General features: G+C 39.2%; 1 protein-coding gene across 1 annotated transcript; it reads left to right on the forward strand.

The window, feature by feature from the left end:
• Positions 1-388: 388 nt before the first annotated feature.
• On the forward strand, positions 389-15181 carry MONOS_1597fu1598 (uncharacterized protein; the record flags this gene model as incomplete). The annotated part of the gene is made up of 2 exons (XM_067868884.1): positions 389-5111; positions 5151-15181. 2 exons carry the CDS (start codon positions 389-391, stop codon positions 15179-15181), a joined length of 14754 nt encoding a protein of 4917 aa, XP_067731924.1.
• Positions 15182-16392: the final 1211 nt, after the last annotated feature.

Below are 16392 nucleotides of genomic sequence, written 5' to 3' on the forward strand. Positions count from 1 at the left end.
TGTTTGTATTTCTTTCTCATTGTGCCTTTTTGTTGATTATTCATTGTTTTTGAATGAAAAAGCTGTTTGCTCCATTTTTTTTTGAACCTTTAATATTAGAATGAAAAAAGAAATGGATCACAACAGTTTCTGAATTCATTTGCAGTTGGTATTTAGCGCATTTATTGTTGTTTCTGAAGAGTTCAAAATTGAAAAAATATTCATTCAAATAATTCTTATTATTGATGATTCAAAAAGTGTGCATTCATCATTTATTCTTTCATGAAACATCTTATTGTTTACAAATTTTGAATTTTTCAGGAAAAAAGAAGAAAAGATGAATGATTTATCAAAATGACCCATTACAGAATAACTCGATTGAGAAAAAACAGAATAAAAAGAGAATCGAATGCGAAATCGAGTATTTGTTGTTTTGAGTTTTGTTGCCTCTGCATCCATATTGCAATGTCAGTGCATGTCCTTGGGTTCAACAATTGAAGATGCATCCTCGAAGGAGAGAGAGCAGGAAAACGAAATGATTCCTGCATGCAAATATTCCTTTGATCATGGTGTGTTTGAGATGAAAACATTTGATACAAAAAACAAGGAAATGAATTGTTCCCTCAAAAATGGAGACAGCGAAGGAGCTGATGAAAGAAAAGAGGTTTTGATGAAAAACAAGGAAAACAAAACAAAAGTGAGGAGCAATGATCCTTTTGATGAAAAATGTGAGGATTGTGCAAATACTGAAAATTTGAGAGTGAGTGGAAAGGGGAATGGATTTGGGAGAAGTGAGATGAAAGGATGTGTGGTTTTGAAGAATTCGTCAGTGCTTTTGAGAGGATTGGGGATGGGCTGTGGAGATGGAAAAGGCATTGCCTGTGCTTGGAGCGAAAGTGAGATTGCGATGGATGGATGTGGGGTGATTGTGGAAGGTGATGTTTCTCCATTGGATTTGAAGGGAAGCTGTGCAACATTGGTGAATATCTCTCTCAAAACTTCAAAAACTCAATTCCCTCAAATTCCTCCTCTTTTTGCTTCAAATCCATCTGAGGATCGTTTGCAATGTTTTGGAAGAGTTTCGATTTGTTCATCTCGTTTTTCTTCAATGGCACTCTCTTCAGCACCATTTTTTTCATCACCATCCATTGAGAGTGCTTCACTTTCAAACATGGTTTTTTCAAACATTTCGACTTTTCCATCGACTCGAGGATCTATTTCAACATATTGTTGGAAAAGCTCCATTTTGATGGATGGCTGCTTGTTTTCATCAGTTCGTGATGTGTATGATGGAGGAATCATCCAATCAATCAATTCTCCACTTTCATCGCTGGTTGTTTCAAACACCTCATTTGTTGGGTGCTGCCGCACAAGAAATGTTGAATTCATTGGAAGCGAAGATAACAAGAAATCCCCAGGAAGGCAGAATTTAACAGATAATGGAGCAAACACATTCACTTGGTGCGAATGGAATGGTTCAAAAGCAAATGGAACAAATAATTCTTATTCAGACGGAGTTTCGAGTGGAGGTGCTATTGGTATAAATGAATTGAATAATGGATCTATATTTGTTTCTCATTGCTCATTCAATGATTGCTATGCTTATTATGCTGGAGGAGCAGTCATGTGCAATGGAATCAATTCTGTTGAGATTGAAAGCTGCTTGTTTAATACTTGCATTGCTCCAGAATTTCGTGGAGGTGGAATATATGCTTACAACGTTTCTTCATGCATAAGGATCAGTGGGTGTGAATTTCTGAAATGTGAAGCATTCAATGATGGAGGAGGGCTTAATCTTCATTATTTTCATGTCTCTGGATCTGACTGTATTGAAGCAGATAGTGGAAAGGGGGAGAGTGCTTGTGTATTTGAATGCAATTTTACTTCATGCTCCACTTCTGAATCGTATGGAGGAGGGATTCATATAAATATGGTACCGGTTGAATTCAAAATGAGGAGTCTTCGGTTCACATCTTGTTCAACAGTGTCATATGGTGGAGGATTTTGCATTTTTCCAAATCAACGAATAGCTCCAAGCAACAATCTTTATTTCTATTTCTTCTTCTTTCATGATTGCAGATGCACAACCACTTCCACTCCATATGGCCACGATGCGTATTTTTCAGATGACGGCAATTTCTTTTCATCGAACAATCCCTTCTATGAATCGTATACAACGAATGCTAATGACACGAGAGTATGCTATTATGGAAACAAAGCTTTCAAACATGCAGAAAAGAAATGGTGGCTGAAGGACAAGACAATTTATGTTTCTGATGGCGGAAATGACTCATATGAGCTGTGTGGGGCAAACGAGACATATCCATGTCTAACAGTGGAGAAAGCCTTAAAGATGTGTGAAATACAGGTTAGCTTAACAATCACAGTGCTGGGTGGGAGGCATGCGAGCGAAGAGAATACAATCAGTGTTGGGGAAAAGAAGATTTCGATTGTTGGGAGAGGGAAGACGGTGAGTGTGATTGGGACGAATTCTCTTTCTTCGCCTGCAACTCCTCTGTTTAGCATATCTTCTGGTCAACTGGAGGTGGAGCATGTGGGGATCGATCACAACGCGACAAGAAGTCCATCGCCGAGTGTATTTGTTGTTACTGATGGAAGTGGATCACTTTCATTGGAGGATGTGCTGATCTCAGGAATAATTGGAGGAAGTGTTATATCAGCATCTGTATTTGAAGTGGCTCTGAGACAGCTGAAGATGGTTGATGTGGAGATCAAAAATATAAAAATGAATCAACCACTATTTGCCGAACCATCATCAGCTGGATCGTCATCAGGAGAGAGTTTGCTGGGGAATGTGACAATTCGGAATGTGAATCGGACAACAGGGGATGGTGTGGTGATGGCAAAAAGTGCGAAGGGAGGAGAGACATTTGTGGTGTGGAATACAACAATAGAAGGATGCGAGTGTTTGGGAGGAAATGGTGGAGGGATAAAAGTTGAGTTATCATCTTCTTCAAGCAAAGTTCGAATTGGAGATTCAACATCACACAGTGGAGGAGCAACAGCATTTAATCGATGCAGTTGCAGAGGATATGGAGGAGGGGTGATGCTATTTCTGGCAGATAACTCATTTGATTTTACGATATCATCAGTGAGTTTTGTTGGTTGCAGTGCAACATCGGGAGGGAAAGATGTGTATGTGAATGGGAGCAGGCTGGTGAGTGGGACAATAACAGCCACAAAGCTGAATTTCTCGAGAAATGTTTCTATTTATGATGAGTTAATGGGATATGACCGGAACGAGATAGGGATGGGAATATTCCCATTGAATGTGTTTTTGGAGACATTTTCAGGAGCAGCACATGTGGGGAAAGAGGTGAATGGGTGTGGAGGATATGACTCGTGGTTTTGTGGGTTTGGGTATTTTCCATGTTCCACAATCGCGTTTGCTGCTCAAAACAGATTCAGTTCGTCAAAGAAGAATATTGTGTTGGATCCAGGGTTTGAGCTGGGAGAAGTTGTGTCGATGGCAGGGTCATATGAATGGGAGGTGTATTGTGGGATTAACAAGACGAATGTGAATGTTTGGTTGCCCAGTGGAATGACATCTTCGTATTTGATAAATGTACAGAGTGCGAGTTCAATCAAGAACATTGGGTTCCAAATTCCATTTTCGTTATCGAGTGCAACATCGCTCATTACTTCGACAAGCTCATCACTCACACTCACAGACTGTTCAGTTGCTCATTCATCAGAGAGCACATCGAGTGTGAACTTTGGATACAGCATTGTGAACGCGCAGAGTGGGAGTCTGAACATGGAACGATTTGTGATTAGCGGAGCACTTGTGTTTGGAGCTCATTCAGCGATTGAATTTTGTGAAGGAATGGGGAGTGTGATTTGTTCAGGATGCAATATCAGTGGAGTCAAAAGGAATGAGGGAGATGGAGGATGGATGAAGGGAACAGTTGGAACGAGTGGAACGTTGACTGTTGATGGATGCGATGTGAATGGGTGCAGTTGTGTTGGTGGAAAAGGAGGAGGAATGTATGTTGGATTGAAGGGAAATGGGAAAGTGGTTGTGAATGGGTCGAGTGTGATTGATGGGAATAAGGCAGAGAATAATGGAGGGAGAGGAGGGAGAGGAGGAGGGATGTTTGTGTTGATGGAGAATGGGGGATGTGGATTGACAATTGGGCAGAATGTTGAATTTTCGAAAGTGAAGGGGAATGTGGCCTCATTTGGGAAGGATGTGTTTGTTGATTGTGGGAGTGGAGTGTTTTTGGAATCAAAAGTGAATACAGACACATTTGCCTTTTTTGACTCAAGCACCATCCCATCAGATGTGTTGAAACTGAGTGGGAGTGAAAATGGGGATGAAAGTGGAGTGATTCCACTGTTTGTGTATTTGTGTTCAATGGAGACAAAGGTGATTGTTGATGGGAGTGGAGGAAATGGGATGGACCACAATCATTGTGGATTTGATGGATTCAGGTGTTTGACAGTTGATTATTGTGCGAACTCAAGAATGAGCAGCACTGTGAACGAAATAGAAATTGTCTCATCTTCATCAATAACGAAGGAAATAACAGGACCATCATTTGGCGTGAGTATTTCAGGCAGAATAACATCATCAGCGGGGGAGAGGATGGGAGTGAACGTGAGTGATGGAGGATCAGCCACACAAGATTATCTTGTTGGATATTCGAATTCACTGGCAATGAGGAGACTTTCATTTATTGTGAAGAGTCAGTTGAATTCCAGGAGAAAAGCATTCATTCATTCAACATCAACACTCAGTGTGACGAACTGTTCAGCCTCATTTGAAAGTGGGGCAATGACTGATGGAAAGATAGGATACAGCATCATTGACATGGCAGGAGGGAATCTGATTGTTGATAGACTTGTGATTGAAAGTGGAGTGACGCTGACAATGAATGGGAAATCACCAATAACGATGACAAGTGGAGTTCGATTGGAGATGTTGAACAGCAGAATGAGTGGAGTGGAGGTGGAAGTTGCAGGTGGAAATGGAGGAGGGGGATGTTTGAATGTTGGGATGGGAGATGATGGGAATGTGAAAATTGAAGAATGCAATTTGTCCTCGACATGCTCAGGTGGAAACGAAATGAAAGGAGGAGGGTTGATGATATCAGTGGGGAAGGGAGGGAGTTTGGAAATGAAAAAGGCGAATTTGTCTGAATGAAAAGTGCTATCAAGTGAGGCTGTGAATGGAGGGAGAGGATTGGGAGGAGGGATGTTTGCTGAACTTGCCGATCAAATGGGAAGGTTTTCATTGGAGAGCATGGCATTTTGTGGGTGTAACGCATGGAAAGGGAAGAATTTATTTGTGGAAGCACAGGATTTATCGGCTGTCATCAACAGCACTTCAATTGGATTCAATCCAGAAATTCGAATTAACCACACAGACTTCAATGAACTTTGTGGAAGAGAAAGAAACAAGCCAAAGCTGATTGTTCCACTTGTTGTGTTTCTTCGGACGTTTTCATCACCAGCGTATGTGAGTGGGAGGGAGCAAGGAAGTGAATTAAGATTGTGTGGATATGAAGACTATGCATGCAGAACAATTGAAGAAGCGAGTGAATATCGGTATCCGAGTTCAAAACGGAACATCAGACTGAAAAGCACATTTTCATTTGATGAAGAAGTGCAGTTGAACAAACAGTCATTTGAGATTGATTCGAGCAACAAAAATATTGGAATAAGAATTGGAGGAACAAGTACTAAGACACAAGAAGCATTGGTGATGAACAGTGTTTTATCAACATTGACGGGGATATTGTTTGAATTGGGTGGGTCGATTGGGGGACGATCATCATTTGTTCATTCAACAAGTGGAACATTGAAATTTGCTGATTGTGGGATAAAGATGGGAAGTGGAGTGGATTCAGTGAATTATGTGTTTGTGAGTGCAAGTGGAGGGAAAGTGGAGATTATCTGGATGAGTTGCGGAGAAAGTGTGGGAGAAGTGAGATTTGGAGGATGTGTGATTGTTGTGAACGGGAGTGGAGAATGCACTATGGATGAAGTGATAATCAATCAAACAATATCAAATGGAGTGAATGGATTGATTGAAATTGCCGCAAGCAGCTCAGCCACAATTCAGAATTGCTCGATCGCAAATTGTGATCTGCCGAGTTGTGGAGTAATTCAGGTTGAGAAGTGTTCATCAATCACCTTGAAGAACATTTCATTTGAGAACATCACGAGAGGGAAAGGAGATGGTGGATGCCTTTGTTTGAGATCGAATGGTGATGGAAGCAAAGACACAATGAAAATTGAGAATTGCACATTCAGGATGTGCAAGGTGAATGAGAATGGAAAAGGAGGGGGAGGATTGTCAGTTTCATTGGAAAATCCCTCTGAGCTGTATGTCTCATCAACAAGATTTGAAAAGTGTTATGCTCCATCAATGAGTGGAAGTGAAGGGAAAGGAGGAGGGATATTTCTTTCTTTGATGGATGCAGGTGCAAGATTTGAATTATCAGGAGATTTGATATTTGATGGAAATGAGGCAGAATATGGGAGGAATGTGTTTATTGAGTCAGGAGATTTGGAGAGGAGTGTGACAGGCGAGCACATTAAATTTGTAATTGCACTTTCAGATTTATCAGTTGAAGCGATGGGGATGGATGGGAAGTGGAGGGATGTTGTTATTCCGCTGAAGTTTTATCTGGCAGAAAAGCTGAATAGGATCAAGATGGGAGATGAAGGGAAGGATGTTGTTGTGTGTGGGTTTGATGAACTGCGATGCAAGACGGTTGGTTATGGAGCAAGGAGGCTGGAAGGACAAGAAAGATATCTTGAGTTTGGGGAAAGATATGAAATGAAAGAAATTGTTGAGTTGGATGGTGTGGAGGGATATCATTTTTGTGGGGTGTTGACAAAGACGAATATGGAGATGGTGGGGAATGGATTTGGTGGAGACTGGATGATGGATGTTTCCACCTCATCTGCCACATTTGAGAGGATATGTTTTGTTGTTTTGTGTTCACAGCCATCATCAGTTGCGTTGGCACAAACAAAGATATTTTGTGTTTCAGGCTCAAATGGAACGCTGATCATTGAGAGATGTTCTGTTGAAAGCAAAACAAGAGAGGGAGAGTGCAGCTGTTCTTTTGCGTGTGTTCGAAGTGGGAGACTGTCCATTTTCGATTTCAGCATGAATCATGCGAAATTTGGATTGAATCCATTCGTTGTTGTTGATATAAATGGGGAGGGTTCGATTGAGAATGCATTGCTTGAGAGTGTTGAAACAACAAATGCCAAAGGTTTGATTGAGTATTCATCATCATCGAGTTCATTAACGATTGTGAATGTGACAGCACAAGAACGTGTGATGGGAGGGAAAGGACTGATATGGGATGATAATGGAAAGAAGCTGAGGATGAGGAATTGCACGATTATGAAAACTTGCAGTTTGGAGGGAAATGGGAGCGTTGTGAGTGGAGAAGTTGGGGATGGATGTGCTGTTGAAGTGAAGGATGTTGTGATTGAAGGATGTGGAACATTGAATGGATGTGGAGGAGGGATGGCAGTGATCTTGAAGGGAACAGGAGAAATGCGTTTGGGGAAGAGTGAAATGGTGACATCATTTGAGAAATGCTCAGCTGGAGGTGAGGGATCGGTTGGGGGATATGGAGGAGGAGTGTTGCTGAGATGCGAAGAAGGAGGAAGCGACTTTATGATGAGTGAATTGGCATTTGGAACAGGCGAGGGAGCAAACACAGCGGCACATGGAGGAAACAATGTGTTTGTTGAAGGAACAGATTTGCCACAATTGGTGAATAGAGCATCATTCAACTTCTCATTTGAGATTGAAGGAGATGGATTCAACATAAAAGATCTTATGGGAGCAGAAGATGGGAATGAGTTGAAATTGATCCCCGTTGTTGTGTTCTTTCGAGAGAAGCCGAGTGTTGGGTATGTGAATGGGGGAAGTGGAGGGATGAACTATCATCGATGCGGATATTCTGACTTTGCATGCTCCACATTGATATATGCAGGAACAAATATGTTTGGCGTATCACCAGCAACACTGAAGCTTGTTGATGGAAGTTCTATTTTCGATGAAATGACACTCAACATTCAACAAATGAACATTGATGGAGATATTCCAAAGGCAAAGATTGGAATTAACGATAGAGGAGAAGGAGGAAATGAATTTTTGATAAAAAGCGAACAAGCAATATCGTTTTCATCATTGGTATTTTCGATATCAACATTTGCCGAATCAAGAAAGGAGTGTGTATTTTTGTGCAGTTCAAGCACATTAAAATTTGAAGGATGTTCATTTGGAGCAGAATCACAAGAGATTGGAGTTGGATTGATTTGTGGGAAAGGAGGGAAAGTGGAGTTGGTGAGATGTGAATTTGGAGATTTTGCAATGACCAAATCAGGGATGGTGACTTTTGATGGAGCAGGAGTTGAGGGGTTGATTGATGAGGTGATTGTGAGGAATGTTACAAGAGAAAATGAGGGAAGAAGCTTATTTGAGCTGAGAAATGGAGATGTTGAGATTAAGAACACGACGATGAATGAATCTCGTTTTGATGATGGAAATGAGATTGAGATTGGAGAAGGGATTAATACTAAATTCAACAACTGTTCATTCAAATCAATTCAGAGAGAGAATGGGAATGGAGGAGTGTTGAATGGGAGAGTGGGGAGTGGGAAGTGTGTGGATATTAACAAATGCGTATTTGAGGAATGCAAATGCGAGTCAATGAGCGCAATTGGGGGAGGGATTGTTATGATTGTGGGAGATGGAGGAAAACTGTTGTTTGATGATAACAAGATGAATGGATGCACAGTTTCAGATAGAAGTGGAAAAGGAGGAGGGATGCATCTGACATTTGAAACAACGAATATTGAATACTCTATGAAGAATGATGATTTTGCGAACAATGTTGCAGAAAAAGGAGAAGATGTGTATTTGGTGTGTGGATCACCATGGAGGATGCTTCTTCCAGCATTTTGGGATGGGACAACCACAAGAATCACAGCAGAAAATAAGATGTGGGTGCTTGAGTCATTTGAACAAAGAAAAGAAGACTCGCTGATCAATTATCTGTTTCCAAGATTGGGAACGAATTTGTTTGTGAGCAATGCTGGAAACGAATTATCAAGTTGTGGAGTGAAAGAAAATCCTTGCTCGTCTGTTGATATTGGATTTGATCGGTTGAACGATGAGATAGAGAGGATTGTGCTTGTTGGTGCTGCTTCAGTGAGCAAGACGATCAACAGAAAAGTGAAAGGACTGACAATCGAAGGGAATGAAGAAACGAGAGAACTGGTTGTGAAGGAAGGAGGGAAATTTGAATTGACAGAAGGAGATGGGCAAACTCATTTGACTTTGTCACTTCTTCAGATTTCGCTTCCATGCTCTTCATCTGCAAGTGCAAGTGGTGATGAATCGATTGTGGAAGTGAGGACTGGTGAATGTTTCATTTTGGATTGTTTGTTTTCAGGAGGAGAAGGGAATTCAAATGTGAATTCAAATGTGAATGAGTGTGGGAAGTGGATAGTGATTGGGAATGGAGGGGTAATTCATATAGAGAGAACAGAAATGAATGGGATAACATTCGAAGGATGTGGAATTGCAAGATTTGGAGGAGGGAATGCGATATTTAAGAACTGTGCATTAAATGGAATAGAGACCAGTGGAGGAGGAGTGATAGTGGGGAATGGTGGATCGGAAGTGACATTGAGGAACATGACAGCATTGGGGTGTGTTGTGGGAGCAGGATCGCTGATAACGTTGAATGGAGGATCGAGTTTGAGGGTTGGTGGAGAAAGCAGATTTGAGAATATTGAGACAGAAAGTGTGAGTGGAGGATGTGTGAAGAGCGAGATGAAGCTGAATGATTTGCTTGAAATTGGATCATCATCCATATTGAAATGCTCTGCAAATGGAAATGGAGGAAGAGGAGGAGGAATATATCTGGATTTGAGTGACAATTGTGTGAATAACTTTTCACTTTCAACATTGACATTCGAAGGCAATGTTGCAACTGAGGGAAGGGATTTGTTCATTTCGTGCAAGAAACTGAATGAAACAGTGACGAAGGAGAGGTTTGGATTTGAATATAAATATGAAAATGGAGAAGGAGAATGGATGGAAGTTGATATGAAAGGGATTGACAGAGACAATTTTGCAGAGAGTGTTGATCTTGGGCTGTTTCTTGTTGAAATGAAGGGAATGGAGGTGTGTGTGTCGAGGGAGGGGTATGACACATTGGGATGTGGGAGCGATGGACATCCATGTGAATCGATGTGGAGTGGAATAAGCCACATTGACAGAAGCGGGACAGAAGGAGAAAGGAAGGTGTATGTGAAAGACGAAGGGACAATTGAAGATATTTATTCATTCACAGATGCACTTGCGATTGAAGGATGTGTGAATGAAGGAGATACCATTAAACATAAGCCTGTTCAGTTTAATGAGAGAATCAAAGGGAATTCTGCATCATCATCAACATCTGTTATTTCTTCAACAGTATCACTCAGCTTGTTATCTTTGAAGTTGCAAATTCCAAATCAATTTGAGCCAAAAATGAATTCATTGATCTCATCGAGTGGAGCTCTTCACCTCGTAAGCTGTTTATTTGAAAATCAGTCATCAGATATCATTCAATACTCGTTGATATCCACAACCACTGGACGTTGCACATTGAAGGGATGCAGTCTAAAAGATTGTTCATTTGCCATATCTCCATTGATGATGGCTTCTTCTGTTTTGCTTGAAAATAACAACTTTTCAAACATCAAGAATACAGGAAGCGGTGAAGAAGGAGGTCTTGCAAAAGTGACATTAAAAAATGACGAAGATTTGATCATAAAATCAACAAATGCATCATCGTGTTCACTTTCAGAAATCAATGGAAAAGGAGGGTTCTTGTATTTGGATTATCAAAATTGTTTGAATGAGAAGCCATTTCTTTTTGATGTTGGAGTAACTTTTGAGAATAACAATGCAGCCATTGGAAAGAACTTGTTCATTTTGGGAAAGGATTTCAACAGTTCAGTGACAAATGAATCATTCAAGTTCGATTATTCCACAATGATAAATGATTGCAATTTGTTTGTTGGAAGTGATGATTTTCATCAAGAAAAGGATTTGTTCATGTTTTTGATTCCATACGCCTCATTTGAGATATTTATCTCATCTGAAGGATATGATGTGGTGCGTTGTGGAAGTGAGGAAGAACCATGCTTCACAGTGTGGAAAGGGATGGAAAACATGAAAAAGGAGATTGGAAAGAAAACAATTCAGATTGAAGGATCAACTTTTATTCGAGATTCATTCAACATGTCCAATTATCAGATCAAAAAGAGTGTGAAGATGGGAGAAGAAGATATAAAAGCGATATTGAATTTTGAAAAGGCAATTGGAAGTCAACTGGAATATTTCATGGAAAATTATAATCATCTTGAATTGTCCAACATCCAACTCCAACTGGTATCTGGATTTGACAACTCAGCCAAAACAATTATTTCAAATATAAATGGAGATTTGGTGATAACTGGATGCTCATTCCATTCAGAAGCAGAAGTGAACAATGGATTTGATTGTGTGTTTGTGGATATGATTGGAGGAAATGTGAAAGTGAATGATTTTTCAATGGAATTATGCAATGTTGGAAACAACATTTTTGTCATTCATGATTCTGGAATTACTTGCCATTTTGTGAATGTTCGAGTGGAATCGTTGAATGAAAGCAGGGGATGCATTTTGTCAATCAAGAAATCTGAAGCAGGATTGAAGATAAATGAAGGAGTGAATGAAGAATGTGTAAATATTGAGATTGAGAAATCATCATTTTCAGGAGTGAAGAAAAGTGACAATGGACCAAGTATTTTGGAATCAAAGAATGAGAAAAAGATTTGTTTTGTTGTGAATTCGAGCAACATCACAGAAGACAAAGCAGAAATGAGTGAAAAAGGAGGGGCGATATTCTTCACATTGGGTGCATCAGGATCAATGAAGATGATTGAATCAACAATCAGTCATTGCATCTGCAACAGCAGCACAGGGAGAGGAGGAGGAGTGTATTTGGAAACAAAGGAAAGAGGAGAATTGGATTTCACTTTTGAGGGAATGAAATTCAGCAACAACGAGGCAAGTGTGGGGAATGATATTTTCATTGAATGTTTCAACATCACATCGCAGATCAATGAAAGCCAATTTCAGTTTGATCTTCGAGAGAATTATTATTCTCGAATTAATGCGATATATGGAAGAGATGAATGTGATTATCCGAATGATACAGATCTGATTGGATTTGTGACAATCCATCAGAGCGACACAATCATTGTGAGCAGCGTGAATGGATCAGATGAAAAACAGTGTGGAACAAATGCACTTCCATGTTATTCGATTGATCATGGACTGATGCATCTGACTTCAGATTTCATGAGTCAAATGATTGTTGTTGATGAGAGTGTGATTGGTGGAGAGATAAATCTGGAAGAGATGAGTTTGAGCTCAAAGAGAAAGGTTGAATGCAAAATTGAAATGAAATCAGGGATTGACAGAACAAAGGATTCTGTAATATCAACAACAGGAGAAGTTTCATTGCTGAGAGTTAGCTTTGTGTTTGATTCGAATTTCATTTCTCAACATGAATCACTGATCTCACCAGAAGGAGGGATTCTTGAAGTGATGAATTGTTCATTCAGCTCAAAACAATTGACAGAAGGAGATAATGAAGATTTTGCAAACATTCCATTTCACATTATTAATATGAAAAAGGGTGAATTACAACTTGACGGATGCACAATATCAAATCTCATTCTTCAAAAATCTGCATTATATCTTTCATCTTCTCTTCCATCAGTTATTGATTCATTGACATTTTGCAATTCAACAATTAAAGCTTCTCTGATAGATATTAATGAATGCGGAAAATTGAATATGGACAGATTAAATACAAGAAATATTTCAGTTAAAGGAAATGAAGAATCATTGATATCTTGCTTGACAATGAAAAAGGCAATGGAATTGACAAATTGTACAATAGGCGGAGCCAGTTCAAATAAAGCAAAGGGGAAATTGATGAAATTGAAGGATTGCACAGATGCGAAAATGGATAATTGCATTTTCGATAGGAGTTCAAATGAAAGAAATGATCGGTCTTTGAATGAAAAAGAAGAGATGTGCAGATGGGATGGATCTTTAGTGGATATTGTGAAGAGTTCTGTTTTGATGAAAGACACAACAATCTCAAATTCATCAGAAGGAGGAATAACAATGAGCGGAGGAAATGTGATTATTGAGAAAGGAGAGTTTTTGAATAACAATCCATCAATTGAAGGATATCCATCATTAAGAAGAAATATCATTTGCTCAGACTCAGGAACATTGAATGTGATGAGTTTGAAAGGAGGAGATGGCATATTGCCAAACACATCACTCTGGATGTTGAATGAAGGGTGCAGTTTTGAAGGGATTGTTTCTGAGAGAGATTCATCATTCTTCATTCCTGTATTAGAGAGTGTGGAAGCAATAGAAGAGATTGAAAGAATGAAGCTGACATTCAAAGGATTGCTTCTTGTTCCATGCAATCTGTCATTCTCAGTTGTGAAGAGGAAAGGAGAAGAGAAAGAGATTGAAAAACATGATTTTGATTCAAATGGATTTTTGTCAGAAAAAGAAGTCGAAGGGAGTGTGGGAAAAGATCTCATCAACAGTTGTGGAGATGAAATAGAAGTGAGTGTGCATGTTTTGTTTGGGAATGAAGAATCTCCTTCATCAACACAATCATTCATCTTGAAGAATGCAAGTGGATCTGAATCAAAAGGAGATGAACAACTTGTTGAAGGAGGAAAAGAAGGGAAATCTTATTGGTTATTGATTGTCATTGTGCTTGTTGTGATACTATTAATTGTTCTGATTGTATCAATTATTTTGGCTGTTCGATGGAGAAAACAAAAGAGACGAACAGAAGAATTGGAGATAATCGTGGAAGACAATATTAAAAAGGATCCGAAAGCATTTGAGATGGTGACGATGGAGATGTCACCTGAGGAGCAGTGGAGAAGAGCAGAGAGAGAAGCAGAGAAGAAAAATGAAGAGAGAATAAAGAAGAGAATGAATGGGAAGGAGATGGTGCATTCGGAGTCTGAAGAGTATCTTTTGAGCGAGAGTGGATCAACAGAATACATATTGGGAAAGGACTCAGACAAGATTCCCGATTGGGCACTGGAAAAGGAGGAAGAGGAAGAGACAAGAAAAAGAACACCATCTCCATCCATTTCATCCACTTCAACAACAGACACTTCAGACACAGACACAACATTTGTTCGATCGGAGAGTCTGTGCCCAACCACCTCGTCCATGTCTAACTTGGTGGATGCAATAGCCTGCTCATCTCCTCATGAGAAACTGATTGTGGATTTGAGAGATTCGCTGTTCATGTTGCTGCATGGGAGGAATGAAAAGAAGGAGATGGCGATTGGGAGTTTGCAGGAGAGGGAGCAGACAGCTGCCCAAATCCTGTTCTGGGTGGCGAATGGAGCACTCCACTCATTTGATGAAATGGAAAATCCTCTTTCTTCTTTGGAAAACCTCAGCCCTCACATTGTGCTCTTCTCTGAACACATGGTGATCTGCATTGTGATGCACTTCGACTGTTCTTCTTCAGATTCTGATTCATCTTCGATTTCATCATCCACGATTGTGACATCTTCGTCTGATGGCTCAAGAAGGAACAAGAGATGCACACACTCGCCTCCACCTTCATCAGCGTTTGAGGATGATGAAGACAACAGAAATGAGTGTTTGAGGTGGAAGGCGCCGGAGCTGATGAGCGGGGCAAAGAAGCATGCCACAAAGAAGACAGTTGCATTCTCGATCGGGATGATGCTGTGGGAGTGTCTGACGCTTGATGTTCCATTTGGGGAATACGAAGCTGAGGTTGCGGGGAAGAAGATAATGAATGGGGAGAGGCCGTGCCTGTTAGAAGTGAGCGAGAGCAGTTTTTGCGAACTTGTGAAAGGATGTTTTTGGCAGGAGGCAAACGAGAGAATTGGGCTGGAGAGCGTGAAGCGAGAGTGTTTGGGGCATTTTCCGAAAGAGAAGCTGATCATGACGATATCTGATGGGATTTATATCCAGAATGGGAGGATTGTCAGAAGAAGCTACGTTGAGAGTGGAGATGAGGAATCAGAAGAGAGACAAACAATCAAAATCGTTTTGCCAGGAAAAATTGTTGAATGAATGTGAAACGAATAACATTTTTTGTGATAAATCTTTTTTTTCTTGTATTATTCAATTCATGTGTGTATTTATGTTTATGTTTATGCTTCTGTCAATATTTATTTATCCATTATGATATGTAGTTTATTATGTTTTCTGTATGCATGTTATGTTTGTTATGTATTGTATGTGTTTTTCTGTTCAATAGAAATGTTTCATTTCACACAAAAGCAAAGAATCCATTTCACAATTAAATTATTTTCTGTTGATCTTGTTTTTTGTTGAATTCCGTTTTTTGTTCATAATAGGTATTTAATATTTATCTCACTTTTTTTGTCTCAATTTTGCCTTCTCTTTTAACGAGTTTTGTCGTGTTGATTAAAATAATTTTTCTAATTAATTTGAGAGATTCGTTCAATTCACTTTCATGCAAACAGATAATTATTGAAAAGATGAAAGGAGGCAAATGCAACAAGTGTTAATTTCACCAGATTATGAAAAAGATTCAATTTTTCGTTATTTTTTCATTCAGTCCAAATGTGAATATTTGAAAACAAACAGTTGAAAGAGCATAATTCATTCACAACAAAAGTGAAATCAACTTCAAATAATCTATATCCTTATTTTTCGAAGATTATCATTTTGTCACTCATTATCAAAACTTCATCCTCTTTAATCAATCTGAAGTTTTTTTTTCAATGTGTGAATCCATCATCAAGGATATTTCCAATTAATAAGCAACAAAAACAAAAAAAGAATATTTTTTTCAAAAATCATCATTAATAATCGATAAAAGTCAAATGAAGAAGAGAAAATCATAAATCTCCACAACTTACAAAATCAAATCAATCGCATCTTTTTGACTTCATGTTAGTTCTTTCATTTTTAGCACTCCTCATTGTAGCCCCTCCTTCATTTTTTGATCTCTTTTCTTTTGTTCCTGAAGCGTCCATTTCTGAACTTGTCTCACACAGCAACTTCACCTCATTTTTTAGAATCTCGATTTATTTTCTGAAAATCTGTCAAATCAAATCAATGATGTTCCCGAACCTTATTCGATGTGAAAGATTTGTCAAAAAAAGAAGAACTTTTCAAAGAATAAGTGATTGAAAAAGAAAATTTTAATAATTAATCGTTTAATCTTCAACAACTGGATCCAAATGGAAAACTCCTGATTTGAAAAATATGGACTCTTATTTTACTCTCTTCTAATGTATTTCTTTCTCAATATC

This window comes from Monocercomonoides exilis (genome assembly GCF_001643675.1).
Source record: "Monocercomonoides exilis strain PA203 chromosome Unknown scaffold10-1930038, whole genome shotgun sequence".
Lineage (NCBI taxonomy): Eukaryota > Preaxostyla > Oxymonadida > Polymastigidae > Monocercomonoides > Monocercomonoides exilis.